The sequence below is a fragment of the Myotis myotis genome, unplaced genomic scaffold (assembly GCF_014108235.1).
Source record: "Myotis myotis isolate mMyoMyo1 unplaced genomic scaffold, mMyoMyo1.p scaffold_m19_p_1, whole genome shotgun sequence".
NCBI lineage: Eukaryota > Metazoa > Chordata > Mammalia > Chiroptera > Vespertilionidae > Myotis > Myotis myotis.
Window position 1 is genome coordinate 38,678,826 of NW_023416313.1, and position 26,444 is coordinate 38,705,269.

The 26,444-nt window shown below is 37.0% G+C and overlaps 1 protein-coding gene across 13 annotated transcripts in view; it reads left to right on the forward strand.

Annotated features, from left to right (window-relative positions):
* The window catches only part of ADGRL3 (adhesion G protein-coupled receptor L3), a 770,556-nt gene that overhangs the window by 452,042 nt on the left and 292,070 nt on the right, over positions 1–26,444 (forward strand). For 11 of the 13 annotated variants that reach the window (XM_036335141.1, XM_036335133.1, XM_036335163.1 and 8 more), the window contains one exon: positions 25,360–25,374. The exons of the other annotated variants lie outside the window; for them this stretch is intronic. In XM_036335141.1, the coding sequence (XP_036191034.1) occupies positions 25,360–25,374 (15 nt within the window). The remainder of the gene's footprint in view (positions 1–25,359; positions 25,375–26,444) is intronic. 13 annotated transcript variants of the gene reach the window in all.

Sequence of the window (26,444 nt, forward strand, 5' to 3'; positions counted from 1 at the left end):
GATTTTAAGAGGGTACTCTGGTATGATGTAATGAGCGTTTAAAAAATGATGGGGAAATCAAGGAGAGGAATAAACTGGATACTAAATATACCCCAAAGGGATGAAAGAAGTTTTTTGAGAGACTTAAAGCAGGTTTTGCATTTTTTTTTAAATTACTCTTTGTAGAATGTGAAATGGGGGATTTAAGAGAGTAAACAGAAAACATACGACGATTTTTATTTCTAACATTGTATACTGGTTGTTTTTTGTTCTTATCTCTTACAGGTTCAGTGGTTCCTAAGTATATAACTATCACTTATGAAAATACATACAGTTATATAGCTATAAGTAATGTTGATTGTATTGAATTTTAGAATAAAATATGCTCTTTTATTCAGTCAGGAACTACTTGAAAATTGCTTAACTGAAAGAATTGTGGAAAAATCGTGCTTGCAAGAAGTTATTCTCTGATAGGAAAGTTCAGATCTGTGCTCAGATAATAAGATCATATATATATATCATGTGGGCAAGATAAGGTATTATGGGAATTCTGAAGAAACCATCACTTGGTGAGAAAATTACCAAAAACAGAGAAAGAGGCTAATATGAGATACTCCATGAAAATGTATACAAATAAATTCACCAATATTGTATCTTTTGTTTAACAAACATTATGGAAAGTGATAAGGAGGATATAGATATAAGACATTGTTTCTGTATTCAGGGTGTTCTTGATCTGTTGGAAGAAATAATTACGTTACAACTCTAGTACTAAGCATAGTCCCATAAGTACCACAAAATGGGAATATGAAAGAAGAATTTTAATTCAACTACAGAGCCTAAGTAAATTTTACATTAGAGAGTAGTAGAAAATAAAACAGCACATTTTGGTTAAAGAGAGAACAGATCTTCCTTTAAATGTCAATTTAAAGGTATTACCAGAGCAGTTTTAGAGAATGCTGTGGCTGGTGCATTTAGGTGCCTTCGATTCTGCAAAGAATAGGTAGGTCAATGAATTAGCAGATGAATGCTGCAGTCTAGATGCCAAGCAGTTCTAACTGAATTAAGTTGCTGATGGTGGTAATGGGAAGAAATGAGAGTGAAGTCAGAGGTTGAAGAAAATTTGACAGAACTAACAAACACTTGACTATAATAAAACATCTATAACAGAGTTTTAGCCATGGTGATTGCATAAGTGCTGATACTGTTATTTAAAATAGAAACACCCAGAAATGTTGTTTTATAAAGTTCAGTGATGTGGTGTTAGAAGTAAGTCTTAAACTTATTGAGGTGCTGGTGAAATATGCAGCGGTCAACAGTGATGATAGCATGAGGGTCAGAAGAGAGGTTGGGTTAGGAAAGAAGAAGAATGGCTATGAAGTATTTGAGCCATTTTATCTGAAACCTAATTTAATTCTCAAAACTTATTGAGCAAATACTATAGAGCCCCATAATCATATAGCTAGGAAGTAGAGACTTGAGGTTTGATCGTCTTCAGAGTTATTATACCACAGGGTATGCTGCCATTGAGGAGGAACTACACATTTGAGAAGTATTTGTATAGAGGTGCAATTAAAATTTTGAGAATGGTCGCAATATTTATATATAAAAAAGCCTAAGTGACCTTTATGACCGAACAACCAGAACCACAGGACTGACCAGTCGACCAATCGCTATAATGTGCACTGACCCCCAGGGGACAGACGCTCAACACAGGAGCTTCCACCTGGTGATCAGTGCACTCCACAGCCAACCTCCTGCAGCTGGTCAACTACCCGTGGTCCCTCCCCTGGCCGCCAGGCCCCAATCGGCCTGCTGCCTGCCTGCAGCTGTGGTGGTGCGGCAGCGGCAGCGAGGGAAGGAGGAGGGTGGGGGGTGGAGAACCATGCAGTGGTGGGGCGCAGACATCAGCATCCTGCGTCCTTTCCTTCCACGCCCTGCGACTGTCAGCCAGGCCTAGGGACTCCACCCATGCATGAATTCATGCACCGGCCCTCTCGTCTGAAAATAACTAAACAAGAATTATAGAACAAAAATGTGAATAAGATAGAGGGCTGGAGAAAGAAAACAAGCTGAAGATCTATATAGAGAAGGTGTGGCAAAGTTGAAAGTAGCTAATCCGAAATCTAGGAAAGAATCAAATGTCACAAAAACTAGAAGGAAAAATAACTTTAAAGAAAACGAAGCAGGCTTTTGCTTATGGAATTTTGTAGACCAGCATTTCTCAAAGCCTGTTCTCTGGACTATCAGACACACAGTATATTTGATGGAGGTGGGGAGGGGGGAAAAGATTCCATCTATTGTCAAGTAAACTTGAAAGACACTAAATAATACACTGTCACTGTCGCCTTCCCCTCATCTTCTAGGACCACAACATACATTTGCAAATTAATCAAAGAAGAGTATTAATATCATTGTAGCTTAGGCATCATCTTTTATTTTTTAATGTAGAAAGTGGAGATTTGAATGTATTTTTAGCAAAAGAATCATACTTAGGAAAAGGATGAAGAATCTGAAAGGGGGCCACTCAAGTTACTAGGATCTGAGGAAGATTAAAGGGAATGATACGGAGATAAAATAAAAGTTTAAACCTGGGCATAAAAATTGTGTTGAAGAATAAAAAAACAGCTATGAAACAGACTGAAAATTGTGATTTTATAGAATTAGAGTAAGAGGGTAAGGCCACTAGTTTAGTGATTTTGAGTTGCAGTTACCCTAATGTCAGGTTGGGTACAGCGCTTAACACAGACTCACTACAGGGGCAAATAGGGGCACCAGGCCCTGAATTATTTCTTCTTGCAAATGATTCTAGTTTCCATGTATTGTTTTTCATGGTTTCTAGGTCCCACTCCTGTCTGGTTTCAGTCCTTGGGACTGGCCCACCTTGATGATGTTGCACTCAGAATATGCTGCTCAGAACTGAAACAGTACTTGAGTTTTCTTTTCCAAGGTGATGTTTGTATTATCTCTTTGTACAGCATGATCAGGGCTTTTTGCCTTTGAATTTTGGTCAATTTATCCAATGTAGGTGAATTTACAAAATTCTAGTAACTTTACAATTTTTGTATATGAATAAAACATTATTTCAAGGTTATTGTATAACTTTACTTTAGAATGTGCATTTATGCTTCATTACTTCTCGCCTTTTATTCCTGCCAGACCTTCAAAGACTTTGTCAGATGTTCATCCACACTTCTTTTTTACTAGAGCCCCTCACTCTGTGTGAATTGTAGCTCTTACTTTCATGCCTTTCATAAAGACAGAGGTTGGTGAGAGACACTGGGAATCATTGTCTAACTTTAACTTACCTGTGAATGTCTTTGGGTACAGTGAATAGTTGCGCCCAGCTTGCAGGTACAGTTGTGAGTTTTTATGCTACAATCTGCCCACTTACCTATCAGCATAAACTTTGTCAAAACCATTTGGAGTCCAGTAAAATATTTATTCCTACATTTCTTGATTTTTCATCTATAAATAAATTGATATTAATTTGATACAGTTCATAAGTGATCCCATTTTCATTTGGGAGTACTTAGGAGCCATCTCGTCATTCATTCTAGAATCTCTCTGGTGCCCTAATTTAGTATAGCCAATATGTTTCTCTAAGCATACATTTCCTCCCTTTTTACAAAAGGCCTTCTTTACAACATTCCTTTGTGTTTTAATATTTTATTTGTGAAGTAGCTTTATCATAATGGCTTTGCATTCATGAGTCATTTTCTTATATTATTTGCCTCTCAGTCTCTTCACCAGTAACATGGGAATCACTGAAGTATATATCTTATAAAATTGTTGTGAAAATTAAATGCCTTTAAATCTGAGAATATACCTTACACGGAGTAAATGCTCAACAAATCTTGGTGGTTATTGTTTCATTATCTAGTCTTGACTAAGAAGCATGATCTATTTACAACCTTAGTTTGAAAATGCTTTTGGGACTAGAAATTGTTAAATAAATACAAAAGCGTCTTTCAGTTACTAAGTTTGAGAACTGAAAGGGTTATGCTGGGAACTTAGTATTTAATTATTTCTGCATAAACAGCTTGTGAGAGACATCTATCCAGTTAAAAATATGCATAAATAGAGAGTTCTGTTTCTCCATCCAACAACTGAAAATAACTTTCTGAATCTGAAGTTAAAATGGCCAGTATCGGAAAAATAGAGTATGGTTTTAGGAAAAGTGGACCAATATATAAAAGAGATAGACATCCACACGGTTCTATCTATTGTCAGTGAGAGTGAATTAGGACGGTCTTGCTGGGCAGTGACTCAGAGAGGCAGATGACAGAGAAAATGGGTGCTAAAAAAAGACCAAACCCTGTCACCACCGCATCCCCTTCCTCCACCAGGCTAAATCATGCCGCCCTATGATGTATTTCTTCAGTTGTTTGCTTTGATGTTTATTTTAACTACTTTCCTTTTTACATAAAGAGGTTTGTGTAGAGGCCAGAATGGAGAAAATATAAAGAATAGTATCCGTGCTCCAGAAGGGGTCAGTTGTCATTGTGGGCTCACAATCCCTGGCTTCAAAAGTGAACAGGATACTCATTCTTTGGGGTAGTGAGTACTTAGGCTCTCGGAGAGGCCTAATGTATAATAGTCTTTAAAATCTAATGATCAGTGCTTTATGGGGCAACACGTCTCAGGCTGAAGGATTTTAATGGGAACATGAAAAATTGTAATTGCTAAAGAAAGTCAAGTTTGCCCAGCCTCTGTTATTTGATATTACAGCAAATCTAACATTGATTAAAAAATGTATCAGAGTTTCTTCACTTACCAGTAAGTAAACATTTCCATCAAATATGCCCTTTTATGAGCATTAATACTTGCAAAGAAAGGTAAAAAAAACAACAGAGAGTTTAGCTTTTAAAAGAGTAATAACAGTTGGTTGATATCTCTTTAATGTATTAATATTGCTACCTATTCACCTAATTGTAAAGGTGTTTGCTTAATCTTGATTTCCTTAAGGCTGTGTTAGTTTAACCTTTTCAAGCATATGTGAGTGTTTTTAGTTGTCTAATCAGATCTTAGTAATACTTTTCAGCATGGGTAAGTGTACTGAGATTTTTTTAAAAAACAAATGAAGAAAAATGATGGGAAAGAAATGAAAACCGCAGAGTTTCATGTACTTATCTCTGTTCCCATGTATCCCAGCATGTACCCCGTGGAATGTAAGATCATCCACTGCTCAGAGACCCCCCGATGACAGGCCCATATGTGCTAGCTTACCTGCCTAACAGGACCCCACTGCAAGCATTGTCCAGGGCTTAACTCACCATGTCCCTGCTTGTATTAATTTATTTCAAACTCAGTGGGGGTCATCCTGTCTCACTTTTTGATTCTTTCACTTCTTTTGTGGCTGTAATGTGTAATTTAACTAAATTTCCTTCAGAACGCTGCCTTGAACTTACCCAAATTTTAGATGTTCCCTTCTGAAATTCACGTTTTGTGGGTCACTCGGCACAGCGTTATTTTGGCTTCTTTCCCAACTTGCCATCTCCCTTTTGTTTAGCATTGCTGACATTTTCATGTTTATTCATGAAAAATATCATGTGAATTTACACTGGCACTGGGAGAAAGTGGTCGCTGTGCCAACAATAAGTGTCATTTAGGATGTAGAGGGATTTAGAGCCATAATAAATTGTCTCATTCTAAGAAAAATAATGTATCAAAGTCATAAATCTTACCTTTCAAATTCCTTTCCTTAATTGCAGTTGCTGAGCGCTTTTGTTAATTTTCTTTCTGTATCATTAGCAATAAAACTTTGATTATTCTTACTGTTTCTAAAGGTGCTATGTTTTACTAGGTCACTGGTTGTTTAAACTCTTAAGGTCTTAAATGTTTTTTAATGAAAAATTTGCAAGTTGAAAATTCAGAATTTCTTAGATGTATTTTTTTAAAAGTAGGAATAGGAAAACTCTATACAAATTTAAAGAATCACATGATTTTCTTAACTTATATTTTCATCAGTTTTTAAAAATGACCTATTTCATTCTTAACAATTCTTAAACTTTCAGTTGAAGCCCTACATTTCCTATAGGACATTTCATAAGTGTCATTGATCTTGGTATTATATTCTTCTGCGTCTGCTTCTTAAGCTTAGCCCATTATTTTTGCCAATATATATTTAATATGGTACTTTATTCTACATTCAAACATTACCTAATTGGCCCATGGATTTAATTTTCAATGAGTACAAGTCATTTCTTTAGGAAAATTGTAAAAACTGTGAAAGCAAGGAAACTCTGTGTTTCCTTGTTTTGTATTTACAGTGGATCCTTCTTTAATGCTAGTCATTTTGTATAGAATAACAACAACCATATCTAAGAGGTACCAAGCATTTACTCTGTGCCAGACTCTGTTTAAGATTCACACTTTTAAAAAGAAAAGAAAGAATTCGCAACAAAACCAGAGAGGTAAGGACTTTTATTTATGCTTATTTTTAACAACAAGGAAACCGAAGCACAGAAAGATTATGTAACTCACCCAATGTAAAATACTACAATAATAGAGCCAGAAGTTGAACCCCTCTGAAACTATGTGACTTAAAACCCTATTTCAAGCACTACAATACTCTGCCCAATTAAAAAAATACCACCCAATGAAATATTTGGTGAAGAAATTATTTTTAAATGGATAAATCTGAATTCTGACAATAAGTTTAGCTTAAACTTGATTAAGTGTTGCAAACAAATTTCGGGTGTTTTCAAGGGCATTAATACCCGGGCATAGAGGATTAAACAATATGATAGTATGGAGTTTAAGTAGGCAAAGGCATATAACTCCCTGGGTGACTGGGAGTCCCAGTGATTTTTATCGGGGGGTGAGCATGCTATCACCTAAATAACAGTTATTTAAAGAAGCATGTGTTTTCATTATAGCCAACTTGGCTTTGCTAGGGCTAAAGCTTTGAAATGATTATCATTGAAAACGTGCATACTATTTTTTCAACTGGAATTGTTTAATGGGAGCTACTCTTATGGGCATTTAAAAATGTGGTAGGTTCTTTGTCTTATCCAAATATAGACTCTGTCCTTCAAAGCAATTCTGAAGGCAGTGCCTGGGTAGATTTGCCCCAGGCTTTGGAGTCAACACTTTTATGAACTTCACATTTCTATATTTGTAAAAGAAAGTTTATTGGTGACTTTGTTGTTGAGAAACAATAAGTGATATTTACAGAAAAGAAAAGCCAATGAGTCATTGTTGGGGCAGGGGCATTGGTCTAATCTTGAACTTTAAACTATTCGTAAATTTACATATGGGGAATGCTGGCTTTCTGGGGCCTGTCTTCATGATGCCCCCACTCTCCTGGAGATCCTTACCTGCGGGGTTCCAGGTACCTCTCCACTAGAGCCATTGCCTTTGTTGTGGATGGTGGACCCACGGATTTTTTCTGTTCAGGTATCAGGGCCACAGTATGTTGAATTTCTGAATTCCTAAGTAGGATTTTGAAAGAATGACGGTTGATCCTTGAACAATATGGGTGTTAGGGGCACCAATCCCTGCATAGCTGAAAATCCCCATGTAATTTTTCACCCCCCAAAAACTTAACTGTCAATAGCCTACTGTTGAGCAGAAACCTTACCAATAACACAAATAAGTCTATTAGCATGTGCTTTGTGTATTTTACATACTATATACTATATTCTTATAATAAAGTAAGCTAGAGAAAAGAAAATGTTATAAAAATTATAAGGAGAAAATATATTTATAGTATTTACTGGAAAAAAAGTGCCTATCAGTGGACCTGAGCAGATCAAATATATGTACTGTATACTGAATAAGGGTAATTTAGGTAATGCTTAGAGCAGGGGTAGGCAAACTTTTTGACTCGAGGGCCACAATGGGTTCTTAAACTGGACCGGAGGGCCAGAACAAAAGCATGGATGGAGTGTTTGTGTGAACTAATATAAATTCAAAGTAAACATCATTACATAAAAGGGTACGGTCTTTTTTTTTTTTTTTTTTTAGTTTTATTCATTTCAAACGGGCCGGATCCGGCCCGCGGGCCGTAGTTTGCCCACGGCTGGCTTAGAGTATATATCAGTGGTCCTGAATTTATATCTTTATATGTGTATGTTGAATACATGTCGGAATACCAGATTCTTGGTGGTTCTGTTGAATGAATTAAATTTAATTTACAAATATAGCACTATATATTCATTTAATTTGTTGGCCTCTCAACATAACTATTTGCTGACCTGCTATACTTACATGGTTGGCAAGCAAAGTTCATACATTTCAAATAAATATAACTGATTTGGGTTTTTGTTTGTATGTTTGGAATTTTTTGGCATCAACAATACATCTATATAATAAAGAAGCAATATGCAAATTGGTCCTAACGGCATCACAGTAATGACCAATTTGCATATTGACAGACCAGCAGGAGGTTGCGCGCACAGCAGGGGGACTTTCTGTGCCTGACCCCGACCCCGACTCCCCGGGAGGGTTGGGACCCCTCGCTTTAGAGCCAGAGGCAGGTGTGGAAACCTGGGGCTTTACCAGGGCCCTGCCTGTCCCTGCACCCCTGCACCCCTACACCCCCCTCAGTGGGAGTCAGGCCCCCGTGGGGGAGGGGATTGGTCAGTCTGGTGCTCTGGGGGTCAGAACCCACAGCAGGAGAGGGCGCTGGGTTGAGCTGTGGCCTGCTCCAGGGTAACGGCTTCTCGCTCATTGAGAGAAACCTGGGCAGACAGCAAGCACCAGCATGGGATGGGAGCAATCACCCCCCACCCCACTTGGCCTCAGGTGGCTCGGCACCTTCTGAACAGGGTCTCAGGTGGCGCCGGGCGGGGCAAGTGAGGCTGTGTCCCCTGCCCCGCGCTGGAGTCCTCTTTTTCTCCCAAGTGCATGCGCCGGACAAACACCCCCACGCATTGCGCCCAGTTCAAAAGCTCCAAAAGCACTCTGCCTGGGGACGCCACCAACCCTCCCCCCCCCCCCCTGTAGATAGATAGATATTAAAACAATGGAAGTAAGTAGAGAAGAATGTATGGGAAAGGTAGGATGAGAGAGAAAGAGGGAGGGAAGAAAAGTTTTAAAGGGAAGCTGGTAGAGCTTAAAAGGAAAATGGGAAGAAGGAAGAAATGGGGGAGGGAGCAAAGCAGGTCCGAGGGAGGAAGTGAAGAAAAAAATTAAGGTGAGAAGGAAGGAAAAGTAGAGGGAGGTCAGGCATAAAGATAAAGGAAAGAAGGAATGTGGGGAGGGAGGGAGGGTAGGAGAAAGATGGGAAGAAGGATGATGGAACAGAAGTAGAAAATAAGGAGGAAAGAAAAAGTTTATAAATGATGAGTCAGTAGGAAAAAGTATTACATAAAGGAAAGAGAAAAATTGTGTGAGAGGGAGAAGCTAATAAGGAAGTCAAATACAATTGTGTGTGAAGGGGATAAAATTAAAAAAAAAGTTAATAGGGCGACCAGGCCATCAGAGGATGGCAGTTAGGGGTGACCAGGCTGGTAGGGGAGGGCAGTTGGGGGGATCAGGCCAGCAGGGGAGGGCAGTTAGGGGGATCAGGTCAGCAGGGGAGGGCAGCTAGGGGGATTAGGCCAGCAGGGGAAGGCAGTTAGGTAGATCAGGCTGGCAGGCAGAGTGTTTAGGGCAGGCAGGCAAGTGAGTGGTTAGGAGCCAGAGGTCCCAAATTGTGAGAGGGGTGTCCAACTGGCAGTTGGACATCCCCCAAGGGCTCCCGGATTGGAGAGGGTGCAGGTCGGGCTGAGGAACCTGCCCCCATATACAAATTTCGTGCACCAGGCCTCTAGTTGAGAAATAATACTTCACATGTTACCTCTTGACTCCATACAACTTACCATTCCTTTCAGCGAATGCTTCTAAGTTGTATTAATAATAAATTTTGCACATTGATCAAAATTTGACAGCACATCTGTGAAAAATTTGTGGTGTATCATGAATTATATGGACTTTTGTGGACTGTCCAGGAAAATTACCAATAGGTGGACATTATGTTTAAGGGAAGATCAATCTCCAATTTCAATGACCTACTAGACACAGAGTTTCTTGAATACAGAATCTTCTTACATCAGGGGTTGCTTTTCTCACAAAACACATATTGTAGCACCACTGTCAGCATTTACAGAAAATGTGACCAAATATTATTTGCCTGTGCAAGTTTTAGAAGGAGAATACATTGTATTGCACTCTATATAGATGGTATTTAGTTTGCAGTGTTAACTTCTCCTATGTAAAGAATATGCAATGCTTATTGGTGCTCCTTTATGTCCTTTCTGTCCATTACTAAAACTAAGATCCATCCCGCAACAGGAGATGTTCTGACTCTCACATTGAAACATATGTTTTAGAACTCTGCTATAATGGTACAATTGCAGAACTAATAGATGTCACTCTGTCAGTAAGTACAATACTACTGACTGAACAGTATCAATAAAAATCACATTTGAGATTTTTAGGAATCATTGAAAAGTAACATATTTTATTTTTGCATTTCATTCTATACCCTGTTATATCCACAAACAGCGGTATAGCATTTTTTTAGCCTGTAGGTTTTGGAATCCTACAAATCTGGATTGAAATCCCAAGCTTGTTGATAGAGAGCTATGTGTCCTTAGACCATTCACTTTGCTGAGCCTCTGGTCCCCCATCTGCAATATGAAAATAACTACAGATAAATAAATTAGTAGTATGTAAAGTACTAAACACAATGCCAAGTACAAAGAAATCACTTCGCTAAATGGAATTTAAAGATCAATGTAATTCACTACCATATATCCCAAGTCCCACAAGTTTTTAATTATGGTTATAAAAGAGGAAAAAAAAATATTTTCCCTGCTACCCTTCTGTGTTCTCTAGAAGGCTCTGTCCAATGGAATGACAAAAGACATTACGAAGTGGAAATTGAAAATTTAACATAAATGCTATGTGACACAGGAGAGGAAATGAAAACGCAAAGGAATGGTTAAACCTGAGTGTTTTTATTCTAGGTTTGATATGGAGCAGAAACGCATGATAGAACCAAACGGTATGAATTAAGGGTAGTAAACTGAGGAAAACTTAGGTCTGTTCTTGGATCCCTGTCAGCATCCCTCCAACTTTAGAGAGAAGGATGCTCTTTTCTTCAGAGTATAGAGAGGACACCTCTCACAAGCGGGTCTTATAACCTGCTCAGGAGAGAAGAGGGAGGTCAAAGAGTCCTTCCTGCACTTGTTGCTTCTCACAGCCCTTTTGATGGGAATATTTATGATGCCAAGGCTCTACATTTTAGGATGGCATATTCAGATATTTAAAAGATTCCATAACAGCTCTCGCTCTGCAAACATACTTGTTACTATTTAAATTCAAGAGATGGCAACCATCTGCACGGAGGCAAGGGATGCCTGATTCTTCACTGTGTTTTGTGTCCTTTTGTCTCTTGTGTAGCTTGCTCCATATGCACTTATGTTCTGTGTTTCTGCACTGAAATGTGTCATTTTAAAATTAAAATTGCCCTTTTGGACAAAAATCACTATTATATGCTTTCAAGATTATCTGTCTATTAAACCTTGGTATGTATCTTGAGTTGCACAATACTCAGGTTTGTGAAAAAATGATGAGGACTGATGTTGCAGCTACTGCCAACCCGCTCATTAATAGTAATTACATATACATGTAATGATGAGACTTAATCAGTAGTTAAGTATGTAAATATGAGTATATATTATTGTATCACTGGCATGATTATGAAGCCTACTTTTACATTAATAAACATACTGTGGTTTTATATTAATTAGGCCAATTGTTAGTGTTCATTTCCTTCAATGAGAAAATATTTTGCAGCCAATTATGCTTGTATGATAAGCCTGCAACCAAGGTACATGCCTTTGACTGGAATTGAACCCGGGACCCTTTGGTCCACAGGCCAAGACTTTATCCACTGAGTCAAACCAGCTAGGACTCTATGAAGTATTTAAAAGACCAAGAAATAAGAACATAGAAAATAAGCAATGGTTTTTATGTAGAAAGTATTTTAAGTTTCTTATGCATATATATCTAATTGCATTTTCTTACCAAAATAGGAAGGATTATCAAGATAGGGCTAAATTTTAATGACTGTTGTTATAGCATAAAATAAAGTAGTAGAAAAGAGTTATTACTTCTTATGAAGCTTGACTCTTCAGCTGAGTCTTAGCTGCTTTGACTCAGGGTACATGTTGTAAGTGATTTATCTTTCTCTTGACATGAGAATAGACAGGTCAGCTAAAACAAGGTCTAGTTTTCCCCTTTCTCTGTCTTTAGCGGAAGTTCTGTGGATGTGTTAAATTTTAGACTCCTATCTCCAATGTAGCTGGAAAGGATGTAAGAAAAATAAGGTAATGATATTGCAGTAATAAAAAAATAATTATTGGAGAGAGTGAAGAAAACAGCCATGTAAAAAACTGAGATTAACAATATATTTGACAGTATCTCAAATTAAAGTGACTACTAAATAAACATAAAAGTCTGTTTTATTAGAAAATAGAAAAAGATTAACATCTAGACACTGTTTTGTTTACATACACACACACACACACACACACACCCACACACACACCCTCTTAGCAGTTGCCTCTGGCCCACATATAGTAGCCTCAACTCTGATTTTGCCCAGACCCAAAGTAAACTATTTCCTGGGCAACCATGCCTCCCTCCTCATTTACCCACTTTTCACCTCAAACTGCTTCTATTTGTCCTTTAGTGTTTGGCCTGAGGCCTTTTCCAAGACCAGTAGCTGGCTTACTGGCTCCCAGCCATCTGCTTGTGTTGTGGGGAGTTTGTGCCAGTGATGATGGCCTGAACCTCTATGGAGGAAGGGTCTGCACACCATTCCCTCAGCTTTATGTTGCTCAGAGGTCTGGGCAGAATTCCTCCTTGCCAACAGGCAACTTCAGTAATACCATATATGGCAGCTGTTCTTCCTTTTCTGTCCCCCTCTCCCTGTTCCTTCATACTTCTTCTCTGGGATCACCTCCCAAATAAACCACCCACATTAAAGTTCTTATCTCGACCTCTACTTTCTGGAGATCCCAAATTAGGACACTATGCCCATAGGAACATTTAGGTTATGTTTGAGTAACTGAAAACATTTGTAGGCATCATCAATCCATAAGTATTTAACAACTATTATTTAATTAAGGGGCGCAGGAATTGAGAGGAGGGGCTCAGTGGGGGAGGAAAGAGGGACATCTGTAACACTTTCCACCATAAAGATAAATTTTAAAGAATAATCACTGTTGGGAAAATATTACATAGCCTTTTGTAAATCTGGTTCGACAAAACGTTAATCATCTAACCACCCCTTTTAACATTTAATATATTATCTACCTTCTTTTGGAGAGCGACTGTAATCTTGTTGAGGAAGTGAGATTCACATGTTTGAAACAGTTGGCTGATATTGTAGAGAACCTGCTCCTTTCTGGCACTGTACTGGGTACTGCATTTCTTGTTAGCATGCTAATTGGAGTGATGTCTTACTCCAGACCTTCCAAGGCAATCTCCCAGTTGCAGCAGAACTTTCTTCCAAAGGCTTATCTCTCAAAAGCAGGCTTTCCAGAAAGCTGTGGGTCACACAGGAAGTTGTTGAAAACTTCATGGAAGTGCAGGATTTTACCCAGTCTTAGATAAATGTGTTGGAGATTGCAAAAGGCAGTATTAAATGACAAGTGGTGTGCACAGGGGCACAAATATAGGAGAATCATTATGTTCCATTCCAGAAGAGATGTCTAGGGAGAGAGTGTCCATGAACCAACTTTTGTGTGCGCATGTGCAAAAAGGGAATTTTATGTGTATGAAAATAATATATTGAAATGAAAGCAATGCATTCATTTATACATAGCTTTTCACAAGTAAAATCAAATGTGTCCTAATAAAAACTCTGGCATATATCTACTAAGTTATGTTGTATTTGTGGTAGGTACATAAAAGATAGAGTAGGGCATTTTACAGCTGTGGGCATGATCTGGTTTACTAAACATCAACACCTTTCTCCTATTGTATTGTCATAAGCAAGGATAAAATGACTGTCACATGGACTGGGAGAGAGCAGGTCATATTCTCTGTGAGCATCTATTCTAAATATCACATGCTTGGCCATTTGGTCAGAATGGCTCTAGGGCATTGATTACATAAGCCTAACCCACAATCATTTCCTGTGGGACATAAGGGACTGGAAAAAGGAAGAGTTTGTCTTCAGAATATAAAATTATTTTTCTCCACAGTACTGTCAAGAGAAGTGCTGACCATTTTCAAACATTTTGTTTATTTCTCAATTATCAGCTTAAAAATGTATAGGGCTAAATTTGCTTCTGTTTTTATTTGTCTAACTGGAAGTAAAGTAGGTTTGCGAATGACCTATTTTTCTGGTGGTAAATTTTAAAAAAGGCATCCAATTGACATCATAAAATCCAAATAATTAACTTAAGCTACCTTCCTTTTCTATAGAGAAGTGTGTAGCTCAAGAAACAATAGAATCTTTCAAAGCCTTAACCAACTCCTCATTGACCCTTTTCTAAATATATCCATGTACATTTCAGAAGTATAGAACTGGTCCTATTACACTGCCACTGACTAAGGTTAACAACATAGCATTGCTGCCTTGAAAAATAACCTCTCTCTTTGCCTTCTTGAAGTTTGCAAGATAAACATGCACCAATTTTAAATGAAAGTGAGCATCAGTGAACTAGACAGATTTATTGAGTTAGCTTGTAGCAAAATGAGCTTGTTCGGTTTGCACATACTTTCTCTGGTAGTAAATGTTTTAATCTATTGATGCCATGGAGAGATGCTACATTAGCTATAAAACAGAAAGAGGGCACTGTTCAGTGACAGGAGCAATAATATGTGTGGTGCAGTAAACACTCTGCAAGAATTTAATGGCCCTGAATTCAAATAGACAATGTATAGTCTCCTAACCTGAAGATTCATAAAGACTGCTGATTCCTCCAAATGCTTAAACTTAACTTAGACATGATATTAAGTCATCCATTTTATGGTTGTAGAAGAGAATGTGTTTGGCTTCAAAAAGAAGGAAAACCCATTCTCACCGTACTGCCACACATCGAAATTTTTTTATTCTGTTCTTCCTTTCATGGTATAAGCATTTGATTTCTATTTTTGTTGCTAATGAGTTATAGTTTTCCATCACAACCCCCACTTCTCTAAAATTTGTAGGTGCAGTATAGCCTGGTACCTCACAATGATCTGAGAAATCCATGCTACGCATGTCACAAAAGAAATGATGTTAAGAGATTTGTGAGTTACGATGTCATTCAGAAATCTAAGAACTCTAAAACTTCCCTTCACACTATACAGTCAAAATTTACAACTTGAGATTTCATTCCAAATATTGTACTTTTCATATTAGTAGACATTTGAAGTAAGGCATCAAACTATTGTGTTACTTCATTTCCCAGGTGAGAAAAGTTCTAAGTTGTAAGCACCTCACTAATATTAGTTATTCTCATTACTTTTGTCATCATCCTCTTTCTTGTTTGCTAGAGAGCATGACAGAGGTTAAAAGTGTAGGCTCAGCCCTGACCGGTTTGGCTCAGTGGATAGAATGTCGGCCTGCGAACTGAAGGGTCCCGGGTTCGATTCTGGTCAAGGGCACGTACCTTGGTTGCGGGCACATCCCCAGTGGGAGGTGTGCAGGAGGCAGCTGATCGATGTTTCTCTCTCATCGATGTTCCCAACTCTCTATCCCTCTCCCTTCCTCTCTTTAAAAAATCAATAAAATATATTTAAAAAAAAGTGTAGGCTCAGAAGTTCAAACACCCACTCTACTGAGTGCTAGTTATAGGACCTCCCTAGTCAGTCTCCTCACCTGTGTAATAATGACAATAATCTCAACAGGGTTGTTGTGAGGATTAAATAAAATAATATGGATAAAGTATTCAGCAAATAGACTGACTTAGTATAAATGCTAAGTAAGCAAGACCAAAAATAACTTGTTTCAATGTCAGTAGGGAGAAATGCCACAGAGAGTGCGAAATCTTTCTTTGCAGTTGATTGTAGAATAAATATTTTGCCGTGTAGATTTATAAGTAGGTAGTGAGAGAAATAATGGACTCCATAGAGAGATAAGAAGTAGTGCCTCAGCACGATTTTATGTGCCTACTTAGCAGAAGTAAAAGCCATCCTTTGCCATTGGTAAGATTTGTCTCCTCCTTTGTTCACATCATTGAACAAACCAAGTTCATATTTGGAGCCATTTGTCTGTGATTTTAAAAGCATGTCAGTGCCAGCATTTACAATAAGACGGTTACAATAAGACATTGAGTTAGATCAGAATCCGGGGAAGCCTCGGTGAATGATACAGGTGCTCTGCCTTCAAGAACCTCTAGGTAATTCCAGAAGGAGGACAGAGAGAAGGTAAAAACACCAAGTGCCTAGAGCAGTGATGGTGAACCTTTTGAGCTCGGCGTGTCAGCATTTTGAAAAACCCTAACTTAACTCTGGTGCCGTGTCACATATAGAAATTTTTTGATATTTGCAACCATAGTAAAACAAAGACTTATATTTTTGATATTTATTTTACATATTTAAATGCCATTTAACAAAGAAAAATCAACCAGAAAAATGAGTTCGTGTGTCACCTCTGACACGCGTGTCATAGGTTCGCCATCACTGGCCTAGAGAATAGCAAACGAGACAGTGCGAGGGAAATAAAAACCAGCCACTGGTTTGTTTTTGTACTGGCTCATGAGCTATCTTTTACATTTTTAAGAGCTTTAAAAACAAGCAAAAGAAATCACCATTGTGCCACACAGCCTGTATGTGGCTCCTGAAGCCTAAATGTTTCACAATCCAGCCCTTTGCAGAAAACATTTGCAAATCCCTGAACTAGAACACCCCCCCCCCAAATTATGTTGAAATCCGTTATTCAGTATGGTTACTGAATAAAGTGGTGTTCATGAGAGAATAATTTATAATCAAAAGACAGAGTTTGGGTTAAGTAGGAAATAAGAGGCCTGAGCAGTTCTGAACAGGGGCAATCATGAGAGCAAGAGTTGAGGAAGTATAGGTGTGCCATAAAAATGGATAAGCTGTTGTGAAACATATGATTAGCATATAGGATTAGTAAGGCATACACTTACAAAGATACTGTAAGAAACACACTTTTGGAAAGTTATAATAATGAATCTAAAGATCTGGAATGTATCCAGATGAATTGCTATTAGCATCTTAGTTTTATCAAAGACCAAAAAAATAAAGGAGTAAGGATCTTAAATCGACTTTTCAAGAGATTATATTGTGTATTTTCTACTAGTGGATTATGAAATTAATTGTGTTTGTTTTTGTTTACAGTTGTGGAAATTGTACTTGTATCAGTAACCTTGTTATCATTAACCAGATTACTATGAAATATAAAATATAGTCTGCTCTTTGACTAGTGTGAATCTAGTCCTAAGTGGGTTGGAGTATTTGAAAGACTTATACCGAGTAGCTCCTCAGATTCCTAATCCATCCTCAGAATGTTGGCCAGAAGTAATGGAACTTGAAATCTTTCAGCTTCTAGTTTATTTCATCAGTAAAATTAGGATAGTCATTCCTACCCTCAGAGTATATAAAACTAAGTGAATCAAAAAAAGCACATACTTAATAATTTTTTACATTCTATTGAGTTAAAAAAAATGTGTTCTAGGGGTTAATCTTAAATCTCTGAATTGATTTTTCCTATTTGTAAAATATCAGGTGGGACTAAATGACACCCAAAAAGTATTTCAGCACCCAAACCCTGGATCTATCAATTATGAAGTATTTACTAAACATCTGGGATTAGATCTAGGTTCATTTCGAATATCTACTTTGTTGCCTATCCAGAGCTGGATGCGTAGAACATAGTTATAAGAACAGTCAAATAATGTATATTGCTCAGGAACGAATGGACAACAATTTCCATAGGAAGTTTTATTTTACTCACACTGTTCTGTTATTTTAGCTTCAGCTTCTCTTAACAGTTCCCCCTCTCTCGATTGTGGTTTGTGTTAATCTCTTTCCACAGGTTCCTTTGCAAGCATTTAAAAATAGCTTATCGTTGGTAAATAAATATATTGAAAAATCTCAGTTATTAAGCTACAAGCATCCCTAAGGCAGTAGCTCAGTTTCTTCCTCTGTGACAGGTTCATATTCATACAAGAACCACCAAATCCACCCAGTGTCCTGGAGGACTAAATAACAGAATCCACAGATGGACTCTTCGCACAGTATGTGTTCGGTAACTGTCAGGCACTCTGATTTATTATTGTCTCTATACCCGCAGCTCTGAGAGCCTTGCACGTAACACATGTATTCAATAGGTCTAATATGTCAGTATACACACATAGTCTTAGCCATACCGAGGGGACTTTCTCTATGTCTTTTGTTTAGCAATTCTAAATGCCCTGTGGTTGTTGCTCAGTGGTAACTAATCAGTATAAAAAGGTACATCTTTGAACGAAATGTAATGCTGACTTTAATTCTTACCAATAATAACTTTGCAAATTATTATTTTTACTGGAGCTGTTATCAGGTTCTCAAAAGTCTCTCCTAATTAGCACCATTTTATTTTAAAAGGCTGAATTAACACTTTGAAAGATTTTACAGACCCATCAATGGGATGGAAAGTTTGAGTATAAAATAAAAGGCAATCTCAGTTTCTGCAGCATCTATAGATACTGTATTTAAGTGTTTAAGTTAGAATGTGTCTGGTGAAAGCATTTTATAAATTATTGACATTTTCAATCTACACTCTGCAGAAGGGAATTCATTAGGAGCTGTTAATTCTGGAGACACATATAAAGCCATTATAATGCAAGGTGCTTGAGCGGCACTTTTATTCACTGATGCACAGGTAATATTTGGAAAACATAATTTAGAAGCTGAGCTGCAGCGATTACCTGTCTTTCATTAAATAAAGGATTAGTATTTTGTTAACTGAAAGAGACAGATGTCTGTCAGTTTTTGATATGCAGTATACAAAAAATTAATGAACTTCACGGGTTTTTTTATTTCTATTTACTGAAGTGCTTCTGTATTTTTTTTTTTGGGGGCAGATGTGAAATGGAATAAGGGAAAATTTTCTCTGTTTCAGAACAATAAGAATTAATAAGACATGTGGTTTTCAGCACAAGTTTTTTTCTGGTGATAAGAAAATCCTGTTTCCTTGGCAAAGAAATGAGTAACCCATTTTCCCCCAATTATTTTATCTTCTCTGGAGGGATGCATTGCATCACTGGTCTCAGGGTTAATAACACTGAAAAGTATGACATTCAGGCTCCTTTCTTTGGAAATACCACAGTGCAATCCATCATTGCATGGAGGAATAAGAAATATCAATTAAACTATTTATATATGCTGGGCACTGGCAATGCAATAACAAATAAGACCAAAACATGAATTTGAACTCTAGCTGGTTTTCGCTCAGTGGTTAGAACATTGGACCTCACACCAAAGGGTCGAGGATTTAATTCTTGTCAAGGGCACATACCTCAGTTGCAGGCTCTATCCCTGGCCCCAGTCAGGGTATGTATGGGAGGCAATCAATTGATGTGACTCTCTGTCTCTATTCCTGTCTTCCACTCTCTAAAACACCAATGGAAAAAATATCGTCAGCTGAGGATTAACAAAAAACAAAACAGAAATAAAAACAAACATTGATTTGAATTCCAATTCTATGCATCCATTTTTCCAACTTTATTTTTATTGTTGATCTTATTCCAGATCTCTCCATGCATCCTCCCCTCCCATTTGCCAGTTCTACTCAGACCCGACCCTGCCCTCCTTCTGGCCATCACCACACTGTCAGTGTCTGTGCATCATGCATATATGTTCTTTGGCTAATCTCTTCACCTTTTTTCATGCAGTTCCCTGCTCGCTCCCTTCTTCCAATGACAGCTGTCCATCTGTTCCATGTATCCATGCCTCTTTTTCTATTTTGTTTATAACTTTATTTTGTTCACTAGATTCCACATATAAATGAGATCATATGGTATTTGTCTTTCTCTGACTGGCTTATTTCACTTAGCATAATAATCTCCAGGTACATCCATGCTGTTGCAAAAGGGAAGATTTTGTTATTTTTGACAACCACATAGTTTTTATAAATTACCATAGCTTTTTTATCCACCCATCTGCTGATAGGCACTTTGGCTATTTCCAGATCATGGCTATTATAAGTAGCACTGCTATGCATATATTCTTTTGAATTGATGTTTTGGCATTCTTAGGATATATTCCCAGAAATGGGCTCGCTGGGTCAAAATTTTTAATTTTTTTTTGGAAACTCTATACTGTTTTCCACAGAGGCTGCACCAATCTGTTTTGCCACCAACAGGAGGTACAGAAGGGTTCCCTTTTCTCCAAATCCTTGCTAGCACTTGTTGTTTGTTGATTTATTGATGGCATCCATTCTGTCAGGTGTGAGGTGATATCTCATTGTGGTTTTAATTTGCATCTCTCTGGTGATTAGTGACATTGAACATTTTTGTTTGTGGAAGATGCACCATCAGCAAATTTGCATCCAAGAGTGATTTTTTTTTTTTTTACTACTTAATTAGTTTGCCTTCCTGCCATTTTTTTTTAACTACCCAGCTTCCCTGCGGTAAGGGTACCCAACTAAGCCAGTGATGGCGAACCTTTTGAGCTCAGCGTGTCAGCATTTTGAAAAACCCTAACTTAACTCTGGTGCCGTGTCACATATAGAATTTTTTTTGATATTTGCAACCATAGTAAAACAAAGATTTATATTTTTGATATATTTTATATATGTAAATGCCATTTAACAAAGAAAAATCAACCAAAATAATGAGTTTGCGTGTCACCTCTGACACGCATATCATAGGTTCGCCATCACTAGTCTAAGCCAATGTAACCAAGAAAATAATTCTGTTTAAAATATGCTATATTTCAGTGAAAAAAATACATATTCATAAATTATTTAATACCTTATAGCCATCTTATGTTTCCTGTAAGTAGCTATTTATTTCAGAAACATAGAGGTATCATTGGATTATAACTCTCTCCTCATTTCAAACATTTAAATTGTAGTTAGAAAATGTGTTGTATAACTTCATTTTAAAAGAAAATTTAGGCTACATTAGAATTGGATACAATCTCATACTTCTTGGTTATGGCACTAACAATTTTTGGCACACACATTTTATTTGACTGTAATTCTCAATGCAGTTTGAAAAGGCTTGGCAATAGATGCATATGCTCTCTCATCCATACCTTTTTAATTTAAAGAATGCAATTCACAAGTATTATAGATGGTGCAGATATGGATAGAACTCATAACATCTTATTTTCTAAACAGTGACATGATTATATATTATATCTATTTTATGAACTGTTGGGTAATGAAAGCAGCTTATGCTAATCTTTTTTCCCATTTCTTCCTTTTATACAGACTAAAATTACCCTTAGTTTGAATGTGTCATTTGCTCTAACCCCAGGATATAGCTTATGACGTTAAGTTTGACAAAGGACAACAATGAAATCATTTTAAGGAAATATATAAATATATTTACAGAGGCCTGGTGGACAATGAAAATAGTTTGGGGATTAAAGGTGAAGAGTGAAAAGAAGAGAAACTAGTTCCAAAGAGGTTTGGAAACGAATACTGACAGCTCTAATGTCAGAATGCAGAATATCGGATGAGACAACATGACAGCAGGTCCTGAAGAAGGCCTGACACAATTGTCATCTTGCAGTTCATTTAGTTATGATCTTATTAGAGAGAGGAGAGGAGTATTTTCAGCCTAAATATTTAGATCATTACAGGCTACTTTGTAGCAGCAAGTTTTTCTTGTCAAACTAACTCTCAAGATCATTCTTGCATTGTTTTCTTCATTTTCTTTTTATTCTTTCCAGTTTTTATTTTAATGAGTTATAGATACAAACTTCTTGTACAGTTTATTTCCCTCCTTGTCCATTGAAGTATTTAAAGATATTATGCAGATTTATGTTTTCCGCATATGATTTGACATAGTAAATCCAGACTCTTTTACCACTTTTTTCTTTTTATTTGGCTTAAAATCTCAAGAAGCAGAATTAACCATTTTTATTTGAATTATATGTTAATTCAGTAGCTATTTACTGAGAATTTACTATGTGCCAGGCCCTGTGAGGTTGTAAAGGATACAGTAGTAAGCATGTCTTTAGTATCCATACAATTTGTTTGTTTGTGTATTTCAAGGGAGGGAAACTTCTAGAATCCGAATAAGATGATGGAAAAATGACTGGCTAATCCTAAATGTTACTAAGCTTTTCAATGACAAATTGTGTTTGTCTTGCTAGTTTTTATTATGGGAATATGATTTGTGTGTGCTTGTTTCAACTTAAATTATGGGATTGTTTTACTTCCGTCTTGAAAATAGCAAATAAATGATAAATGAGCTACAACCAGTCATGACATAGGCAAGACCATAATAATTTTCTCCAAAGTAGAACTGCCTAATAAATCTTAATTTTAAGTAACCCGCAAGTAACAGAAGCAAGCTTTGCTTATGCTACAGCTTATGCCAATATTTCTGAAATGAGACTAGGGCCAGAGAATTAAACACAACATTTTACCTAATGACAACTGAGAAAATATAGGTGAAAGTTCTTTGCGGGGAGAAACAATGCATTCGTGCATTTAAGTGTAACAGTATTTAAGAATATAAAACCTTATCAATACCTTCTATCACATATTGCATTTCCTCATTAACCACCTAGAAATTAGCATATTTGCCTTTAACTATAATACCACCTAAGAATTCTATGTGAAATAAGACTAAAGTTGTGTGAATATACATTTTATATTTTAGAATACCTTCCTTTATAATTCTCAAAAGGATATCTATTTAGAGCTGTTTCAAGGAATGAAATTAGTTCTAGAAATTCTTTGCAGGGTAGTCTTTGAAACCGTCAACATTGGTATGACTTTTCACTACCAGCCTCCACCTTGTTGTAATGGGCCTCAAGTCCGAGCTTTTGAGACTGTCTGTACTAATAAAAGAGTAATATGCTCATTAGACCAGAAGACCTTCCGGATGTCCTTCCAGACAAAGCTGGGGGCTTGGCCGGCCTGCAAACCACCCCAGCCCCTGGCCCAGGCCAGCCCCACCCTCCAAGGGGACCCCACCCTGATTCAGAACCCCCTTCAGGGCAGACCAGCCAGCTCCCACAATGCACCAGGCCTCTATCTATACCAGTGTTTCTCAATCTTCTGGCCCTTTAAATACAGTTCCTCATGTTGTAACCCAACCATAAAATTATTTTCATTGCCACTTCATAACTATAATGTTGCTACTGTTATGAATCATAATGTAAATATCTGATATGCAGGATGGTCTTAGGTGACCCATGTGAAAGGGTCGTTCGACCGCCAAAGGGCTTGCAACCCACAGGTTGAAAACCACTGATCTATAATAATAAAAGGATAACAAGCTAATTAGACTGGGAGACTTTCCGGCCATCCTTCCAGACAAAGCCATGGTGGCGGGGCAGAGGTGGTGGTTAGGGGCAATCAGGCCAGGAGTGGAGGGCAGTTGTGGGTGAGCAGGCTGGCAGAGGAGGGCAGTTGGGGACAAGCAGGCTGGCAATGGAGGGCAGTTGGGGGTGATCAGGCCAGCAGAGGGGGGGCAGTTGGGTGCGAGAAGGCCGGCAGGCAGTGTGGTTAGGGGTGATCCGGCAGGCAGGCAGGTGAGCAGTTAGAAGCCAGCGGTCCCAGATTGTGAGAGGGATGTCCCAGATTGGAGAAGGTGCAGGTCGGGCTCAGGGACAACTTCCTCCCCCCCCCCCCCCCGTGCACAAATTTCATGCACTGGGCCACTAGTTGATTAAATAATTGCTTAAGGTCTTAGTTATTCTTCTCCTAGTTGTCAGCCCTAACTCAGGTTTAGCAGGAAGTGCATCTCTTGGGTAAAGCTTTATACTTACAGTCCAAAGAACATTGCAGTTTCTCAGCAAAGATTAATTGAGAATTATGATAAATTATAACAATTTAATAGTTTTTATGAGTCCTAGAAGTACTGTTAAAGTAAGATCTGTATACTAGTGAGATCAGGAATCTAAAAAAGAAAAATCCCATTTTTTAACTTCGTAAATATAATTATATATATATATATATATATATATATGAATGATATTAAAGTTTCAAAAAGTCAAAGAAGATAAATTAAGTGTAATTTTGAAAATAATTGAAGAAATGAGCTTAGCTAAGTCAAAGCATAAAAATCTCACCCAAGTATAATTACCCAAAATAATATTTCTCCCTTGTTTTGAAACTTTCCTAGTTTTAAATTTATTTATTGTGCATAATATCCCAGTTTATCCCTTTCTCTGAAATTCTCTTTGATTTACATCACTTGAAACTTGTGTTTTTTAAGTTTGTGATATGAGCCCATTCTTTCCTGGCTCTTTTCCTCTATTTTCCATTGGGCTCTTTTTTTTTCTTGTTGTGATCTAAGCAAATTGTTTCTGATGAGACACATATTTATAGGATAATGAAGATGCTACTTGATGTGCTTCATGAACATGTTATAGCTTCCCAGAATGCTCCCTGATTTGTATGGATTAGTACCTGAAAAATAATAGGATCTAATTTGAGAGATATGTAACCATAACATGTTTGAGAATCAATTTATTCTTATAAGAGTGTGTTTAAAACTCAGTTCAGAATTTCAGAAAAGGCCAGAGCAGGTGACTTATTATTTATATTAACCTTCTAATACAGATTTTTTTCCAAAAGGCATTATTTTTCCACAATAATATAAAATATTGAAGAGTGGGAGGAAGAGAGTATCTTCAAAAAGGATTCTAAATCCATTTTTCAGGGTGAGAGCATTCCCTGTTAATGGGTAGCCTCATGGGGTTCATTTCTCATCAGACTGACAGGCTATGGAAAAAATCTTAGGCCTCAGGAAATGAGTCACAGAGTCCTTTCTTCTGAAGAGATTCATTCTGGAGATGGATACAAAGCAAGACTATTATGGTAAAGAGTGGTATAAACTTCAGTATTTCAAAAATGAATCTAGCCAAACAATTTGAAAGTTTTCTGTGTATTTTACCGACCTGCCTTTCAAATGGAAATTTTGGTGTTCTTACTGTGAATATTGTATTTCCTATACCTATAGTTACAAAGGATATTTATTCAATCTTAGCTTGATGAACTTTTGTCTTAGTTTTTCTGTTTGTACTGTAACTTTAAGATGATAATATGATTTTTGTTATATTTTAGAAAATAATTTTGCTAGAGGAATGGGTTTGTAAAAATAAGCCATATAATGTTCAATAAAGCAAGTATGAGTGAAATTAATTATATACTTTCAGTTTGGAAGAGGTGAATAAAAAGTGCTTGGCCAATACCGTACCATTAATCTGTTCTCTTTTCTTCTTTCTCTCTCTTTACTTCTCTCTCTCCAATAGAAGTGGAACAAAAAGGTAATTAAATACCTTTCATAAATTATATATTATTTATAGGCTAAGTTATTTAACAGTTTAACATTTAGTTAACATAATTTTGTTATTAATTCTTATCTATTTTATGAAAAATTATTTACTACTTCTGCTGCTCAACTTCACTTTAATTTGTTGGCTTGACCAGTGCTGGTTTGATTCTTATATCCTAAGACAGTTTAATAGTGTAAACATTTTAATTGTGTGTTTTATTCCTCTTTATTTTTAAATAAGTAGTTAGAAATCCAGTAGATGGTGATGGATAGTGATTGCTTTAGAGTTGTTTTTATTTCTATACTAATTTTTCATAACTTTGCTATTGTTTCCCCTGTTTCTTTATTTTTAACTATTGGGGGAAAAGAGAGATGGATTTCTTGAAATATCTTAAAATAAATTACTTTTGAAACCAGGGGCTGATTATTAATTAACATAAAGTTTATATGTAATTTTTACAATAATGCCTACCCATCCTTTATAATTATATCCATCATATTAGAATCCTGGGAAATTCTTCTAACATCAGTTTTATAAATTGAATTGGCCCTCTATCCCTGTTATGGAAGAGTTTGATAGCTTTTCCCTGAATTTTTTTATTTCTCCAAAAGTAAAACTTTGGGCACTTTAATAATGTACTTTTCTTTTTAATAACCTCCAAATCCCAGCTCAGTTTCACTTTAGGCTGCTTCTGGTGGATCTAGGCTTATAGTTTCTATTAAACATCTAATTACTAACATCAAGAAAATAATACTTTTTTTCATTAATCATTAAAATATTGGGTAAACATCCAAGTTCCTTGTGAATTTCTAATTCCACAACCCAATACACGTGTAATCATTTGAAACATAACAGTAGACTGCATGATTATTTTTCAGTGTGTTTGCTTTGCAAAAACATTACAGCAGTGTTTCCCATAGCAGGTTCAGAAGAATATTCCACTGCAAAGAGGCTCTCTAGAAAGGATTCCCTGATCAAACCAGTTGGCAAAACTTGCTCACTTGCCCACTTCTTCTTCGGAGGTTCACTAATGTACCTGACCAATTGGAATCTCTGCCACA